Here is a 15,965-nt window from a genome sequence, read left to right as displayed (position 1 = left end):
CCCCGGATATCTACCACTGCTGGCGGTTGTCTGTGGCAGTGAAAGTGATTCCGTCTTTGCCTTCACTGTCCTGTCTCGGGACACCATGGGCTCTTCAGGTTTGTTCCAGAAGCCGAATCATCTGCACACTAAATGCCAGCCCAGACACTGGGATAATGCATCCTTTTGCTGGAACCAGGCATGAAGGGGAAAATTCCATGATTTTCCTTTAAATTCGGCCTGAGAGATTCGGCCTTTAGGACCAGCAAGCTTGTGGAACCCCTGCTGTTCAAGGCTCCAGGCGGTGAAGCAGGAACCTGGCACCTCCCTAAGGACGTCTTTCCCTCAGGCAGCCGGGAGCTGAGCCCCAAAGGGCTGCTCCCTGCAGCCTCATTCTCTGAGGGCATCCTTCACAGGGAAACCTGACATGACATTCTTTATGTTTCTTTTTGGAGAGGGGAAAGTTGATTTATTGATTTATTTAGTGGAGGCACTGGGGATTGAACCCAGGCTCTTAGTTCAGGCTGGAGTCTTACCTGTGGTTCATTTCAAGTAGTTTTTCTCTTGCTCAGTCAGTGATGACTAATTTGTGGGTCAGTGGATCAGGAGTGATTATCTGAGACCACAGAAAAGCCTAAGTTGTATCAAAGGAGTGTTTGGGGATAAAAAGAAGAGAAAAAGAAGGTAAGAGAGAAAGAAAAATGAGGATGGGATTATGCAGCTTTACTGCAGAGAGCGTGCGTGAGGGCAGTGATGGAACCGGGCTGCAGGAAAAGTTTTTTCCTTGTGATGAGAACTGTGAGGATTTAGTCTCTTAGCAAGTTTCCTATATACAGTCAAGCAGTGTTACTCATACTTGTCATCCCTAGTACTGATTTTTCAGATTATAACCTGAAGTTTGTAACTTTTGACCACCTTCATCCAGGTCCCCCTCCCCCCATCCCCTGCCTCTGATAACCACAATTCTGATCTCTTTTTCTATGAGTTTGAGGGTTTTTGTTTTAATTCCACATGTAAGTGAGATCACACAATATTTGTCATTCTCTGTCTGATCGAAGAAATACATAATGGCTGTCCCTCCCCTACACCATAGTTTGCACATACAGTAAGAGCTGTTTTACGAAACCAGTATTGGAAAAATGGAACTAGTACCAGCCTGTACCTCAGCCTGCTTTGAGTTTACTTTTTGGTTATGCGGATTTGATCACTGGTACTCTTGGATCCCTCCAAAATGAGCTCTATTACACTGGTTTTTTAGACTACATATTCATGCAGCAGAAGGACCTATATACCAAGATGGAGAGCAAACATGAAGCACAGAGTGGGAGAAAAGGCCTCGCTAACATTTTGCACTGATTCCGCCTGGATAATTATGAGGCCTTCCCTAGGCTGGGCAGCCGTCCACCCGAAACAATCCACATCAAGAAGACACATGTGATGTGGGCCAGGGTAAAGCATCCTCTGGGGATAATTCTCACCTTCCACACTATTTGTGAGCGATCCCTTAATAGGGACGCCATTTTTCCTAAGTGTACTATGGCAGCCAATTGTTTACCTTCAGCCCCCATTATGTGGAGCTTACTCCCCCGCAGATCCGTTCTATATAGTCAGGCCCAACACATCTGGTGGTCTGAAGCACCTGTGCAGTAGGACGGCCACCTCCTTCCTGGGAGGGGCAGGAATATCCACTTGTCTGCTTTTAGTCACTTCAGGTCACCTTAGCCAGCTCAGCCCAAGGGTTGGGGTCTCAATATTGCTCTGGGGAGGGATTAGAATGACACCGTTTCCAATAGCAAATGCAAGCGTGACAGCAGCACAGGCAGGGTGGCTATTTACAAAGGGGACGCCTCCAAGTATGCTTAGGACTCTGGCCTCGGCCTGCCATCTCTGCCTTGTGGGCTACTTTACCTGCCATAGCAGCCCACAGGGACGAGGACGTCCTCTTGACTCTCAGGACTGTCAGAGAGGAAGAATAATTTTCCCTCTACCCTTCTAGGTTCTTAGCTGTGATGCCCCACCCTTGCAATCAAAGATTAAGGGAAGAACAAACAGAAGTTTAGCAACCTGTGTACATCCTGTGTACAGGGGAAAGACCCAGGGAAACGGAATAACTCTGTGAAACGGCCCAAGTCACCTCCTGAAATATCATCTCAGGCTAAAAAGTAAAGAAGAACCTGGGGGGAGGCAGCTATGGGAGGTGTTTCAGGAAAAGCACAGAGGTATGGTTGTTAGGCAGATTTCAGTTGGGTGCTTTCTCCACTGATAAGCGTTTCTAGTGATTTCGGTATCCCCCTCTACTGAACATGGAGAGCGAGATGCCCTTTCAAATGGAGATTTCCTCTGTAAATGTAAATGTCTCTTACAGCAGGGTAACTCCTACTCAGTTTTCAGAGCTTCTCCTGTGTCTGCTGTTTCTTAAAAATTACCAGCTGAAGATAACCTTTATACCAAAGAGACATATTTGGCGGGGGGCAAATTCTGCTCCCCTTCGGTACCGTTAATCATTAGCCTGGCCGTGGGAAGCCCCTCCCACTGCGGCCCATTATCAGCTCAGGGTTAGTCCACCCTCAGTCCAGAGGCTTGCACTGCTCTCTTTCTTCCACTTAGGCCCACAGGCCTTACAATGTCTAGCACCTGCCTAGTGGGGGAACCAGCCAGGCAGGCTGACCTCCTTCCCAGAGCAGCCTGATACCTCTGACTCAAGTTACTTCCGACGCCGTGCTTTCACTCAAACAGTGGCACTGCCACTTGGCCAGGTTAATGAAGCACAGGGTGAGACCACGAAAAATGTGGAGTGTAATTCTCCACCAACAAACGCAGACTGCTGCAATAACAAGAGTTTAGCGGAGGCCTTAGGAATTGCAGTTCGGGGGACCCAGATTCGGGTGTAACTGAAAGAGTGTTCTGGGGGAGAAACTAGTCAAGGGCTTACAAAGGCAAAAGCTACGAGGTTGTTAAAGTTGTCTGGCAAGAATTATGATTGACTGTGACGCAAGAAAGGAAATACTTGTCCTTCATGGATGGGCCGTCACGAGTTGCTTAGGGTAAGGGTTCAATAAGAATCCTGAGCTTCTTGAACGTTGGGCAGATGTTCTGGATCCCTGCATTAAGATACTAAGTGGTCAAAGTTCAGATTCCATCCAGCCTGAGACATGCATAAATCACACTTCCTCAATGGCCTCCCTCCTCCATTTAGAGAGCTCTCTTAGCAATGGTGTCTCCATTTGGATTCACCTTTTCTATAACACAACACAGAGAGATGAAATGCCAAACTGATACAGAGGCACTTCCCAATTTTGAGTCCCAACCAAGATCATTTTGCCAATTGACTGTCCTGCTGACTGGGTGGACCCCGTATCAGTTTCTTGATCGTCTCCAAAATCCTCCCCTTTCCTCATCAGCACTTGTAGTAAGTTAGAGGAATTTTAGGGCTGATCAAGGAAATAGATATGACTGTGACGTGGCAGAAGAACACAATGAGCTTCATTTGGGTGTTGACTTGACAGGTTTGCATGCAGGGAAGTCCTTGACAGCACGAGACCTCCCAAAGGCTATGGCATGGGGGCCACTTCCCAGAAGAGGAGGGGACGAGGGAAAATCCCAGTGGAGAGAGAGGCCGGAGAAGGGCCTTGTAAGTCTACATGATGTCATAGCCACACAGTGCAAGGAGTCTTTGGGTCAGAGAACTCTGAAATGCAGCAGCAGCTTTTAGAACTCAAGAATTTATCTTCACTATGGCTAGCAGATGTTGAGTGCAGTTTCTTGGGATATGCAGAACAGGCAGTCTCTAAATGGCTAAATGGCTGCTTACTGGGGCTATGTTGAAAACAACTGTACAGGTACGTTTGAGCTAACGGATCCTGGCCTGCTGTGAAGAGGAAAACAACATAGAACCAATTTACAGAGGTGATCTTCGGCTTACTTCTATTACACCAGAAAGGATCGTGTAACATTATTCTATATATAGAAAGAGATTGCAGCTTATTAGGAGCAATGACACTATCACCTTAATTTCTAACAGAAATCGGCCACATAGATACTTGTTGGAGGATTAAATCCTGTAAATGAGTTCAATCAGCCGCCTGTCCAAATCGGTTTTGGCAACTCATATAATGATAGCTTAGATTTGCTTGGTGGCCCTTTGTCTAATAAAGTGTGTTCTAGAAGCAGATTTAACTTTTAAATTACATAATGAATTCATCAGTGCATCTTAGTTTTGAAGTTTTGATAATACACAGTAAAACCCAAAAGTTCCTCGTCTCCAACCCCCGTGCCCACGAAATGCAGAGGCAAGCATGCAATTTTACCCCTGGTTTTTCTGCTCCCCTACTGATTTGAGTAAAGGGCTTTACACACCTGAACCTCAATTTGCTCATCTGTGGAATGAACATAGTAGTATCTATTTCACGTGGGCTATTTCGTAAAAGGTCTTGACTTTACTGTTCTCTGACTCACTGAAGGCGCTTTATGTAAAGGTCCAGGTGATTACCGCTTGACCCTAATTTGCTGGGTGTAGGGAATATTTCTTTTCTTTAGAGCGATGTGTCTTCACGAGGTCCTACCTACTGTATAGCACAGGGAACTATGCCAATGTCTTATAATAACCTAGAATGCAAAAGGATATGAAAAAGAAAATATACATGTATATGTATAACTGGATCGGAATGCTGTACACCAGAAACTAACACAACATGATAAATCAACTATACTTCAACAAAACTAATAAAATGTTTTAAGTGATATGTGTTATGTTGTCAGAAAATGAAAACTTATACATCTATAGTATTCCCTTTACTTTAGTGATTATGATATCAAGTCTAATTTATTGACTTGGTAAGAGAAATCTGGGATTTGAAAGCACTTTCTTCTCTTCCTTTTAGAATGATTTGGTTTTGTTTTAAACTTAGATATCTTATTGACTTTTTTCCCATCTGCAAAGTTGTAAATCCCCAGGGCCCCTTCAGTTCTTTTGTCGCATAGGAATCTTAACATATAATAGCACAGAGAAAAAAAGAAATGAAGGTCTAATATCTACTACAACGTGGATGAACCTCAAAAACATTACGCTAAGGGAATGAAGCCGGCACAAGAGGTCACGCATTGTACGATTCCGTGAGTATTAAATATCCAGAGTAGGCAAATCCATAGAGACAGAAAGCAAACCCAATTAACTCCCCCCTAAAAATAAATAAATAAAATAACAATAAAGCAAAGTATATTCAAGACTTAAGTGTAACACCTGAAACCATAAAAGTTCTGGAAGAAGATTTAGGCAGTACTCTCTTTCACATCACGCTTAGTAATGTTTTTCGGATATGTCTCCTCAGGCGAAGGAAACAAAAGCAAAAATAAACTAATGGGACTAATCAAACTAAAAAGTTTTTTTCACAGTGAAGGAAAACATCAACAGATGAAAAGGCCACCCCCTGAATGGGAGAAGATATTTACAAATAACATATCTGATAAAGGGATAAGATCCAAAATACACAAAGAATTCCTACAGCTCAACACCAAAGAAACAAACAACTTGATTTAAAAGTGGGCAGAGGATCTGAATAGACATTTTTCCAAAGAAGATTTACAAATAGCCAACAGGTACATGATAAGATGCTCAATAGCACTAATAATCAGGAAAATGCAAATGAAAGATACAATGAGACATCATCTCACACCTGTTATGATGGCTATTATCAACAAGACGACAAACAACAACTGTCGGTGAGGCTATGGAGAAAAAGTAATCCTCACGCACTGTTGGTGGGAATGTAAATTGGTGCAACGGCTGTGGAAAAACAGTATGGAGGCTTTTCAAAAAACTGAAAATACAACTACCGTATGATCCACTCCTGGGTATTTATCCCAAGAAAACAAAAACACTGATTAGAAAATATATAAGCACCCATATGTTCATTGCAGCATTATTTACAATAGCCAAGACATGGAAGCAACTTAAGTGTCCATCAATAGATGAATAGATAAAGAAACACTGGTGTATATATACATACAATGGAATATTATTCAGGCATGAAAAAGAATGAAATCTTGCCACGTGTGACTATGTGGATGGACCTAGAGGGTATTACGTTAAGTGACATAACTCAGACAGAGAAAGGTAAATACTGTATGATTTCACTTGTATGTGGAATCTGAAAAACAAAACGAAGGAACAATCATAACAAAACAGAAACAGAATTAACAGACACAGAGAACAAACATGTGGTTGCCAGAGGGAAGGAGAGTGGCAGGAGGAAAGGAACAGGTGAGGGAAATTCAGAGGTACAAACCTCCACTTGCAAAGTACGTGAGTCACAGGTATGAAGTGTACAGCACGGGGAATATAATCAATACCTATGTTATGTGTTTGGATGGTGCCACATCATAACTACATTTACCATGGCAATCATTTTGAAATGTGTGGAAATACCAAATGACTATGTTGTGCAACAGAAACTAACAGAGCGTTGTGGGTCAATTAGACTTCAAAAACCAACAGATATGTGTAGTTTACTGTACAGCAATCACACCACAATAAAGGTGTTAAAAAACAAGCAAACAAAGAAACTCATAGAAACAGAGATCAGATTTGTGGTGGAGGCGGGGGCACTGAATGAGGAGAGTCAAAAGGTATAAACTTCCAGTTCTAGGTAAGTACTGGGGACATAATGCAGAACATGATAAATATAACACTGCTGTATGCTATACATGAAACTTACTAAGAGAGTAAATCCTAAGCGTTCTCACCACACACAAAAGATTTTCCTATGTATTTCATTATGTGTCTATATGAGATGATGGATGTTCACTAAACTTGTGCTAATAATTCAGCGATGTATAAGTAAAACCATTACGCTGTACATCTTAAACTTATACAGCGCGGTATGACGATTATATCTCAAGGAAACTAAGTGGGGGGGAGGGAATGCTACATTTCTTGACAAGGTCAGTCAACATAAAGATGCCAATGTCCCACCCAAATAAAATAAGCAAATAAAATAGCCAGTTTCCGTGTAGTGTCTGACACTGTTAAAATGCACAAAGAAGAGCAAGGCCTTCACCAAGGACTATACCAATAAGTGGTTTCAAAAATTGTCATTTACACAGAAGTGTCCTGGATCAGAAGCAAGATGGTGCCTGGATCTCCCTTGAGAGTGACACCTTGAGTGAGAACTATAGGAGTGGTGTTGGGAGCCAGGGCAGAGGCCTCCACAGCTGATGGCCGAGGCCATTCACGTCTCAGGACTGAGGGTACAATGTGACCAAGAGTGATGGCCCACCTGTGAAGCCGGCGACTTTGCTGGGCTGGGGAATCTTCAAAGGGAGGTTATACATTCCTCATCCGGAGACAAGACGCTGGAACCACTGCTGCCGTTTAAGAAGGAGGTGATTCCGACCTTGGCTAGAGAACATCTCGGAAGCCTAGGTTCTAAACATTCTCTGCAGAGCTACTGCCTGAAAACTGAGGTCACCGTGGGAACAGTTTTGGGTCCATCAGCAAAACGCTTCCCCAGGCTGGGGTCGTGCTGCCATCCAGAAGACTTGTGCATGCCACTGTACATAAACCGGCCAGGCAACAGGCACACTGCCTCAGTTCCACAGGAGCCCCTCTGCCTCCCCAAGTCCAAGATGGACAGAAAGCCGTGTGTGTTGTTTCTCAGCATTGAACTTGAAATAACTGAAGGCAAGGACAACAGGCCATTAGATATATTTCACAAAGAGGTTACTTTAATAACACAAAACAATTCTGATAGTGTTCCGGGTATTGACTGGGTAGCTTTGCCTTTATATCATATACACGTGATATAGGGGTCATACTGTGTCTGTCATATGTCTCTGTGTGTGTGTGTGTGTGTGTGTGTGTGTGTGTGTGTGTTTTCTACCTGACAGTTCCGTTCAAAGAAGGCAGCATGAACAAAGGCAAGGTCTACCTGCTTCTTTTAAATGAAGTGATTATCCTGGTCATTGCTCAGGGACCATCCCTTCCTTGCTCAGGCAGCACTGAACCAAGAGGTTTCCTTTCAGTGTGGAATTAGCTGGAACCGGGTCTCTCAAGGATGCTGAAGGTGCCAAAATACATTGCAAGGCCTGATCCTCTGCCCTGAGCTGGGCAGGGGGCAATGATGTGCAGTCCACGTCCGGGCTGCGGGAGGGGAAGGGAGAAGCGCCTCACACTGGCCAAGAGGGAGTCTCCTCTGAGTTAGCCCTGCAGAGGCAGGACCCTCCCTCCCTCTGGAGTGGTTTCTATCCCCGCTTCCCCTCCACAAAAGGGAAGGCGGGAACAGAACTGGGAGATGAACCCCCAGCTCCCTCTTCTCCAGAAAGCCCTGTGAGTAGCCTCTTAGGAAGCCTCCTCCAAGGGGAGTCCGTGTACCTGAGCTCAGCACCAGGAGTGGGGCTCGGGCCTGCCCTGAAACACGCTGTTCTCCACCCCGACTTGCACGTCTGTGTGGTCCTAGTGTGGCAGGGTGGGGGGAGGATGGGGTGTTGGGGGAGAGGGTGGAGGAGAACCGGTGGGTCTGTGGAAAGCCCCCATGGGCACCTGGGGAACTTCTGAGATGCGTGTGGCCTTCCCATGCAGACTCAGGCCTATTACTGCATGAACGGAGGCCTCCTTGACAATTGCTTTGAATGGCATTGGCTTAGCAATTTCCATCAAACTTACTAAGCCCACGTGACACACGAAACTATATGCAGAGAATTCACAACTTTATTGAAACTACAGATATGAGCCCTAAAACAGTGGGTCAGTGAATGTACTTGTATTTAACACACTTAGCAGGCGTCTGGTGAGCTGTTCCTGGCGGGGAGGCAGGCAGAAGGGGAATCCGGCTCAGAGGCGTTTTGAAAACCCCTGTCACAGAGACCATTCCTGAGGACACTGGGACTACAGAAGCAACACCGATGGGAGGGGACCAAGCCACCCCCCTGAGGGCAGCCACAGGGACGAAGAGGTGGAAAACGCCAGGACACAGGAGGCAAGAACTCAGGCGGGAAGGGCGGGAAGGGAGGGAAGGGCTGCACCGGCGGCACGGGCGGCATGGGTGGCCCAGGTGACACGGGCGGCAGGGGCTGCAGGGCTGGCAGGGGCGGCAGGGGCGGCAGGGGCTGCAGGGCTGGCAGGGGTGGCAGGGGCGGCAGGGGCTGCAGGGCTGGCAGGGGCGGCACGGGCGGCAGGGGCTGCAGGGCTGGCAGGGGCGGCACGGGCGGCACGGGCGGCAGGGGCTGCAGGGCTGGCACGGGCGGCACGGGCGGCCCCAGAAACGGCCCCAGCGGCAGTGGCTCCACAGGAACGCACATGCAATGCTGCTCCCGAAAAAGCATGTCACCGCAGGGTCCCCCCAAGCCTGCGACGACAGGGGAAGCCAGGAGCACGGGGCGCTCGCTTCTCAACCTTAATGCCCTCTGATGTCTCCTCCACTTGGCCCTTCTGTTCTTAAACCAAACCTTCAATCAGAGAGAAAAGGGAATTGCTTTAGCACATTCACCATTTAATGTCAGACATGAAAAAAAAACGCATTGAATTGCACCAGCAGAAGCTATTTGCTTCTTCTCAAACCTCTCAGGACAGTTACCAGCAAGGCCCGCCCTTCAGCTCACCCTTACTGAGCAATGACTACCTGCCAGGCTCTGGCTTGATTTATAGCTTAGTCTCCCTCCTCCCACCTTCACTATCACTCCCCCCACTCAGATGCAGCTGGAGTTGTCGAACCGCACTGGGTCCCTGCTGCGATTACTGGGCCTGGTAGGTCTGCGTCCTGACAACTGACCATCAGCTGCCAAGCTGCCACTCACCCCTACACACTAGGCTCGTGTCACCTTGGCTGTGGACGGCACAGGAAAACGTGGCCGCCTTTAAAGTGACGCAGAGGGGAACAACTCCCATTTCGAAAAGCCCACCCTCTGTGTACAGTAAATAATCAATAAGAGTGTGTTGGACTTTTAAATAAAAGCTGTCCTCAAAGATGACTGAAGGGTCATTCATCCTCTGAAACCTCTTGATGGCTCAAAAGATGGAGATGGTTTGTGAGGGGGTCTTGGTCATGGGGGTCCAGGGAGATTGCGGCTTGTCTCGCTGGCACACCTTGGTAGCTGAAGCCCCGGACACTGCCTTTCACATTAGACTTTAGGAATAATGAACGTTTAGAGCAACTCAGCCCAAATTTACTACAACTCTTAAAGTCTTTGCCAGCCAAGAGTTTGGGGCTAAGAGGCACACCATGGTCGCCCTGGGCAGTTCCGCACTCTGCACCCTGCCCCACCCTCCAGACTTTCCTGCGCTCGGGACCAGGTCAGCTCACTCTGCTCTGGCTGCAGGTGCAGGACCGCGGACCGCGGACCGCGGCCTCTGCTGCCCGGCATGGCTGGGCCCTCTAGTCCCTGCTACTCCGCCAGGAGATCCCCAGCCCGTCCCTTATGCTTCACATAAGAAGGTGCAACCTGTGTTTTAGGAAGACGGTCGACAACCACGTGGGTGAAGAGTCACCAAATGGCTCCTCCCTAAATATCTGCCAACTATGAACAACTGAAAATAAAACCTGTCCCGTGGACGCCACTCTTCCCTTAGCATCCCAGTTAATGGACTTACGTCCATTTTAGGGGGATCAGGTGTGCCAGTGGTCACATCTGCATAAGCAAAACGCAAAGCAGCCTGAACTGAGGTACAGGCTGGTACTACTTCCATTTTTCCAATACTGGTTTCATAAAACAAGTCTTACTGTATTTGCAAAATGTGGCGGGGTGGGGGCGGCCATTAAATTTTTCTTCTGTCAGACACAGAATAACAAATACTGTGTGATCTCACTTCCCCGTGGAATAAAAAAAACCCCTCAAACTCATACAAAAAGAGATCAAATTTGCAGTTATCAGAGGCAGGGGATCGGGGAGGGGGAACTGGATGAAGGTGGTCAAAAGTTACAAGTTTCAGGTTATAAGAAAAATCAGCACTGGGGATGAAAATATAATTCATACTGCTCCAGAGTATATAGGAAAGTTGTTCAGAGACTAAGTCCTCAGAGTTCTCATCGCAAGGAAAAACTTTTTTTCTTTACTTCTGTATCTATATGAGATGAAGGATGTTGATGAAACTTACTGTGGTAATCATTTCATGAACATGTAAGTCACATCATCATGCTGTACACCTTCAACTAATAGAGGGCTGTCTGTCAATTACAAGTCAACAGAAGTGGGAAATTTTTCTTCGGGACATTCATGCTGTAGAGTTTGGCAACAGATGACAACAGTCTCTCTGTTTCCTCATTTGTTTCTTGTGGCTCCTTTTCCCCTCAGAACCCCATTAAGAGACCACGACGCAAACCCAGGAAAAGCAAGTCACCGAAACTTCAGTTTTTCTTTTCCTCTGAGCACCCTTTGCCTGCTTGAGAAAGCAGAGGCCTGGGCCTCCCAAGCCCTGGCCAGAGCTGACTGTGAGCCCAGCCCGTGGCTTTAGGGGGCCAGCACTGCTTTCCAGACTCCCCGCCACCAGCTCTGCAGCCCAGGGCCATCGCAGCCCTCACACACGCTCCCTGCAGCAAAGCTAATAATCCCATCCTCATTTTTCTTCTTCTCTCTTTCTTTTCTTTTGCTTCCCCCCACCAAATCCTTCTTTGATAAAACTTAGGCTTTTCTATGGTCTCGGATAATCACTCCTGATCCATTGACCCACAAATTGGTCATCACTGACTGAGCAAGAGAAAAACTATTTCAAACTATCAAATGTAAGACTCCAGCCTGGCCTGCGGTGAGGGGTGGGGTGGGGTTGTGTAACTCGAGTGGTTCAGCACATGCTTAGCATGCACGATGTCCTGGCTTCAATCTCCAGTACTTCCATCAAAAAGAAATTAAATAAATATACCTAATTACCTCCTCCCTACCCCCAGATGAGCTCTGAACTAAGAGCCATCCCCCACCATCAACAATTCCATGCAACCCATCTCTTCATAACAGCACCACAAAGAGAAACAAGAGACCTCAAGTGTTAGAAATTCCTCAAGAGAATATTCACGAATGCATCTGGTAGTCTCAAAACTTTGACTGTGTGAGATACCTCCCTGGCATACGTTCCACTCTTGTATAATCATTTCCGCTCTGTATAATTCGTGCTTAACTTCCACCTTCCTTAAGTCAGTGGAACTCTGTTGGAAATTGTTGGTTTAGTTTGTTTCACTTTTACACATATTTCAAACGCTGCAACTCACCCTCCCACCTCCACCGTGATGCCCAACCTATTACGTTAGCAATGCTTTCAGGCTGGCACATCAAAGAATTCCAGAAAATTAAGATTCAGGGCTGCCACTGTCTACACTGCTTTACCACACACTTAGAAACAGCGGCAGGAGAGGGCCTCTGACCCATGGGGCTGTGGGGGGGGGGGGTTCCTTTTTCTCCTCACTCCAGTGGGTAAATACTTATAAATTCACCCCTTCTGCAAAGAGCTTCTGCTTGGTTTTAAATAATTTAGTATAACTGGGCTCTTCCGTGTATTAACTGAAGAATTTCCACTTCTGATTAACCCCAGTGTGACGCCACACAAAAGTGTTACCTAAAGGATACCGGTGTTTGAAGGAGTTGAACTCTGTGCGTGTGTGTGGTTGTAACTCGGTGACATATATGGTTATATAGGTATAGTTTATACAAAGGTATATATATGTCGACATGTACATGTATATACCTTTGTATACAAGGAATAGCATAGTCCGGGAATATTTTTTCTTCTTTTGGGAAAGCCTGTCCCTCTGATAATAGGCAATGTCCAAAAGTTGGGGTTAACTTATCCCATTTACCAAAGGCCAAGACCCCAAAGTTCAAACCTTATTTCCCAATCATGGAAAAGGCAACAACGACAAAAAAACAAACAAACCAACAACAAAAACAAACAAACAAACAAACAAAAAAAAAACCAATGGGAGATGTCTAGGACAAGGTGTCCAATTCACGAAGCGGGCTTTACAATGGCTGCCCTACAAGTTGGGTTTTTTCAGGTTTTTACTGACCTTCAGTTGAGCTTCAGTCACTCCCATGCGTCTTGCAAGATCCTGGCTGTGGGGAGACAATCAGAAACGTTTAGTATTTGGAGCTGTGGATGAAATTAAATATAGGATGTTATTTCATCCTTTACAAATTTTTTCCTCTAAAGTGTCGGTGATTTATTTTGTGAACAAATTTCTGGAGTAGGTAAACACACTTCTTCAGAATTTACAATGAAATTAAATTGACAAATCGTTTAACGAAAGCCAACTCTCATGGCTAAAAGAGGCACAGTTCCAGAAACACATGAAATTCTACTTTACACTTTTCGTGTTACCAACATCAAAATGAATAAAAATCTCGGCGGAAATATCTTTACGAACTTCCTTTGCCTCTTTTACATTGCTCTTGCCCATTTTATGGTTTAAATTAAAGCCTTGAAATAGCTTGCCTAATAAATCAATCGATCGATCTATCAGTGATGAACAGGTTGGGGTACATCCTAGTAGGTTCGAACGGACAGCGCAAACTGCTCTTCACTCTCTGGCTGAGGTGTTGTTTGTTGTTGTTGTTGTTGTTGTTGTTGTTGTTGTTGTTGTTTTCACTTTATCAGCAACACCCCTAGTGCCGACCTAGTATACTACTCTGTAATATGTAGCTTGAGACTTGCTTTAGAGACAGTTTCTTCTCAAGAGTAAAATTTGAGGGGATGGAGAAAAATCACTAATCAAGATAAGTACTTTTCGAGGGGGGGGGGCGGTAGAGAGCCCAGTGGTAAAGCGCGTGCTTAGCATGCACGGGGTCCTCGGTCCAATCCCCAGCACTGCCACCACAAATAAACATATAAATAAGTAAACCTAAGTACTCCCACCAAAAAAGAAACAAAAAATAATAAAAACAATCAAAATAATTTTTTAAAGAGAAATGATTTTCAAACGCAGTGTTTTGAATATACAAAGCAACGCAAAAGTTATCCATGATGAACAGATTTATCAAAATTTGAAATAAAGGTAGGATCCTATCTTGATTTCCCCCACCTCAAGCTTCTCACCTTTATCTCTGCCTTGGTTCTAACAGAACATTATTTCTGTTAACCGGCAGCCGACAAAGTTTCCGCGCATGATTTGTTGAAATGCCGCACAGAAATACTCACCCGCATTCCCGCGGGGCACAGCCCGGACCCCCACCCTAGGACCCGAGGGCCGTGGGGTCCCGACAGCCGCCAGGCTCCGGGGGCTCTACCGCCCCGCGCGGAGGAGAGAGCCCCGTGAGCGCGCCGCACGCCGCCCGCCGCGAGCCGCCCGCGCCGCCGCACCTCAGCGCCCGCCCCGCCGCACCTCAGCGCCCGCCCCGCCCCGCCCGCTTGCCGGGACCCGGCGCCACCCCGGCCGCCCGCTTACCGCACGTGTGGGCTGAGGTACGGAGTGTGCTGGAAAATGCCCTCCAGCTCCTGCACCTGCAACGGCGTGAACGCGGCGCCGGGCACCCGCCGCGGCACGACTACGAGAGCCTCGACGGCGGCCTCCGGGGGCTGCTGCTCCCCGCCCTGCTCTCCGCCCTCGCCGCCGCTGGCGCCCGCCTCGTCAACCTCCTCAGCCCCCGCCTCGGCCGCAACCTCGGCGACCGCCTCGCGGCTTCCGCCGTCCGCGGGACCAGCGGCTGCTGCGCCAGCATCGCCGCCTTCCTTTCCTTCTCCTTCGTCTCCTGCCTCCTTCCCTTCCGCGGCCGCTCCTTGCTCAGGGTCGCACTGCGCCGGCTGCTCCTCTCCCCCCTCTCCGGGAGCCGAGCTCTCCGCGGGCTGCGCTTCTGCGAGGGAGGAAACCCAAAGAGAAAGATCAGGCCGTCCAGCGAGCCCGGCCTGTGGGGACAGGAGGGGACAGGCGGTGCCGGAGGGGGGCCCTGCGGCTCGCCCCTCTCAGGGAAAGTGCGTTTCCTGGAATCCGCTGAAACCAGCGCCCGCACCGCCACTGACCGTGCGCCTCTTCCCGCTCCTCGTCGACCCCCGGGCTGAGGGAGCCGGCAGCCGCATCGGCAGCGGCATCGCGGCTGCTCTGGGGCGGAGGCTCCATGTCGCAAGTGCTGTCCAGGAGGCTGTGCGCTTCAGCGGAGGCTGCGCTCGATCTCCTGAGACCTCGGCTCCCGGCACCGTCAGGGCTCCCCTGGCGGCTGGTCAGGAAGTCTGGTTAGACTCCCTCTGCGGGCTTCCCGCCGCCTGCTGGGGTGGGGTGGGCTCAAGTGCGCATGCGGCAGAGGCTCGGCCGTCTAGGGGCCTAGGGGAGGGAGGGGCGGGCTCGGCGGGAGGGCGCCGGCAGGGAGCACGCGTGAGAGCAGAACTCGCGCCCCAAGTTGCAACCCAGCTGGCTGCTCCGCCCTTGGCGGGGCGTCTTCCCAGACGAAGGGGCTGTGCTCCATTGTGCCAGCCCATTTGTGCGCGGTTAGAGAGACACCTCACCCTACCTCGCAGAAGGGTCTGGGGACTCTCTCTCGGCCCAGCCCTCCATATCCAGCAGCCAGTAGTAAGCGGGGAATAGCAATCACACGAATACGGCCATCCTTGGTATCCGCCAGCTATTGCTTCCAGGACCGCCAGCGGCCACCATTTTCCACTGATGCTCAGGTCCCGTAGTCAGCCCTCCATATCCGTCAGGACAGAACCCGCGGATATGGATGGCCGCCTGTGTAATAATTGGGAAAAACCGCGTGTAAGTGGACCCGCACAGTTCAAAGCTGTGTTGTACACGGGTCAAATGTGTTACTAGCCAGGAGTTTGCTTGCTCTGAGTGTTTGCAATGAGGCCGCAGTTTGCCATATTCCTGAGGTCTCCAGGAACACCCGGTGCTCATACGCACTACGGGACAGGTGGGGGCGGGGCCGGGGGGGTTGGAGGCGGGGCGGTGGGGGGGCAGTTGGGGGGGCGGCGGTTATCAGCGGCGGTCGGGGTGGGGGGAAGGGGAGTGGGGGGGACGGGCGGTAGGCAACCAAGCAAGCACTTCCCTGGAGACAGTCCAGGGCCTGTATAGATTTTT

The 15,965-nt window shown here is 48.4% G+C and overlaps 1 protein-coding gene across 1 annotated transcript; it reads right to left on the bottom strand.

Moving 5' to 3' along the window:
* Window positions 1-8,684: 8,684 nt before the first annotated feature.
* On the bottom strand, window positions 8,685-15,139 carry LOC141576394 (uncharacterized). The gene is made up of 4 exons (XM_074359497.1): window positions 14,912-15,139; window positions 14,340-14,745; window positions 12,966-13,011; window positions 8,685-9,420 (listed from the first exon to the last, which is right to left on the bottom strand). The coding sequence occupies exons 1-4, from the start codon at window positions 15,006-15,008 to the stop codon at window positions 8,749-8,751; spliced, it is 1,221 nt and encodes a 406-aa protein (XP_074215598.1). The 5' UTR covers window positions 15,009-15,139; the 3' UTR covers window positions 8,685-8,748.
* Between the last annotated feature and the right edge of the window lie 826 nt (window positions 15,140-15,965).

This window comes from Camelus bactrianus, chromosome X (assembly GCF_048773025.1).
Source record: "Camelus bactrianus isolate YW-2024 breed Bactrian camel chromosome X, ASM4877302v1, whole genome shotgun sequence".
Lineage (NCBI taxonomy): Eukaryota > Metazoa > Chordata > Mammalia > Artiodactyla > Camelidae > Camelus > Camelus bactrianus.
This window is presented reverse-complemented; position numbering and strand designations above follow the sequence as displayed.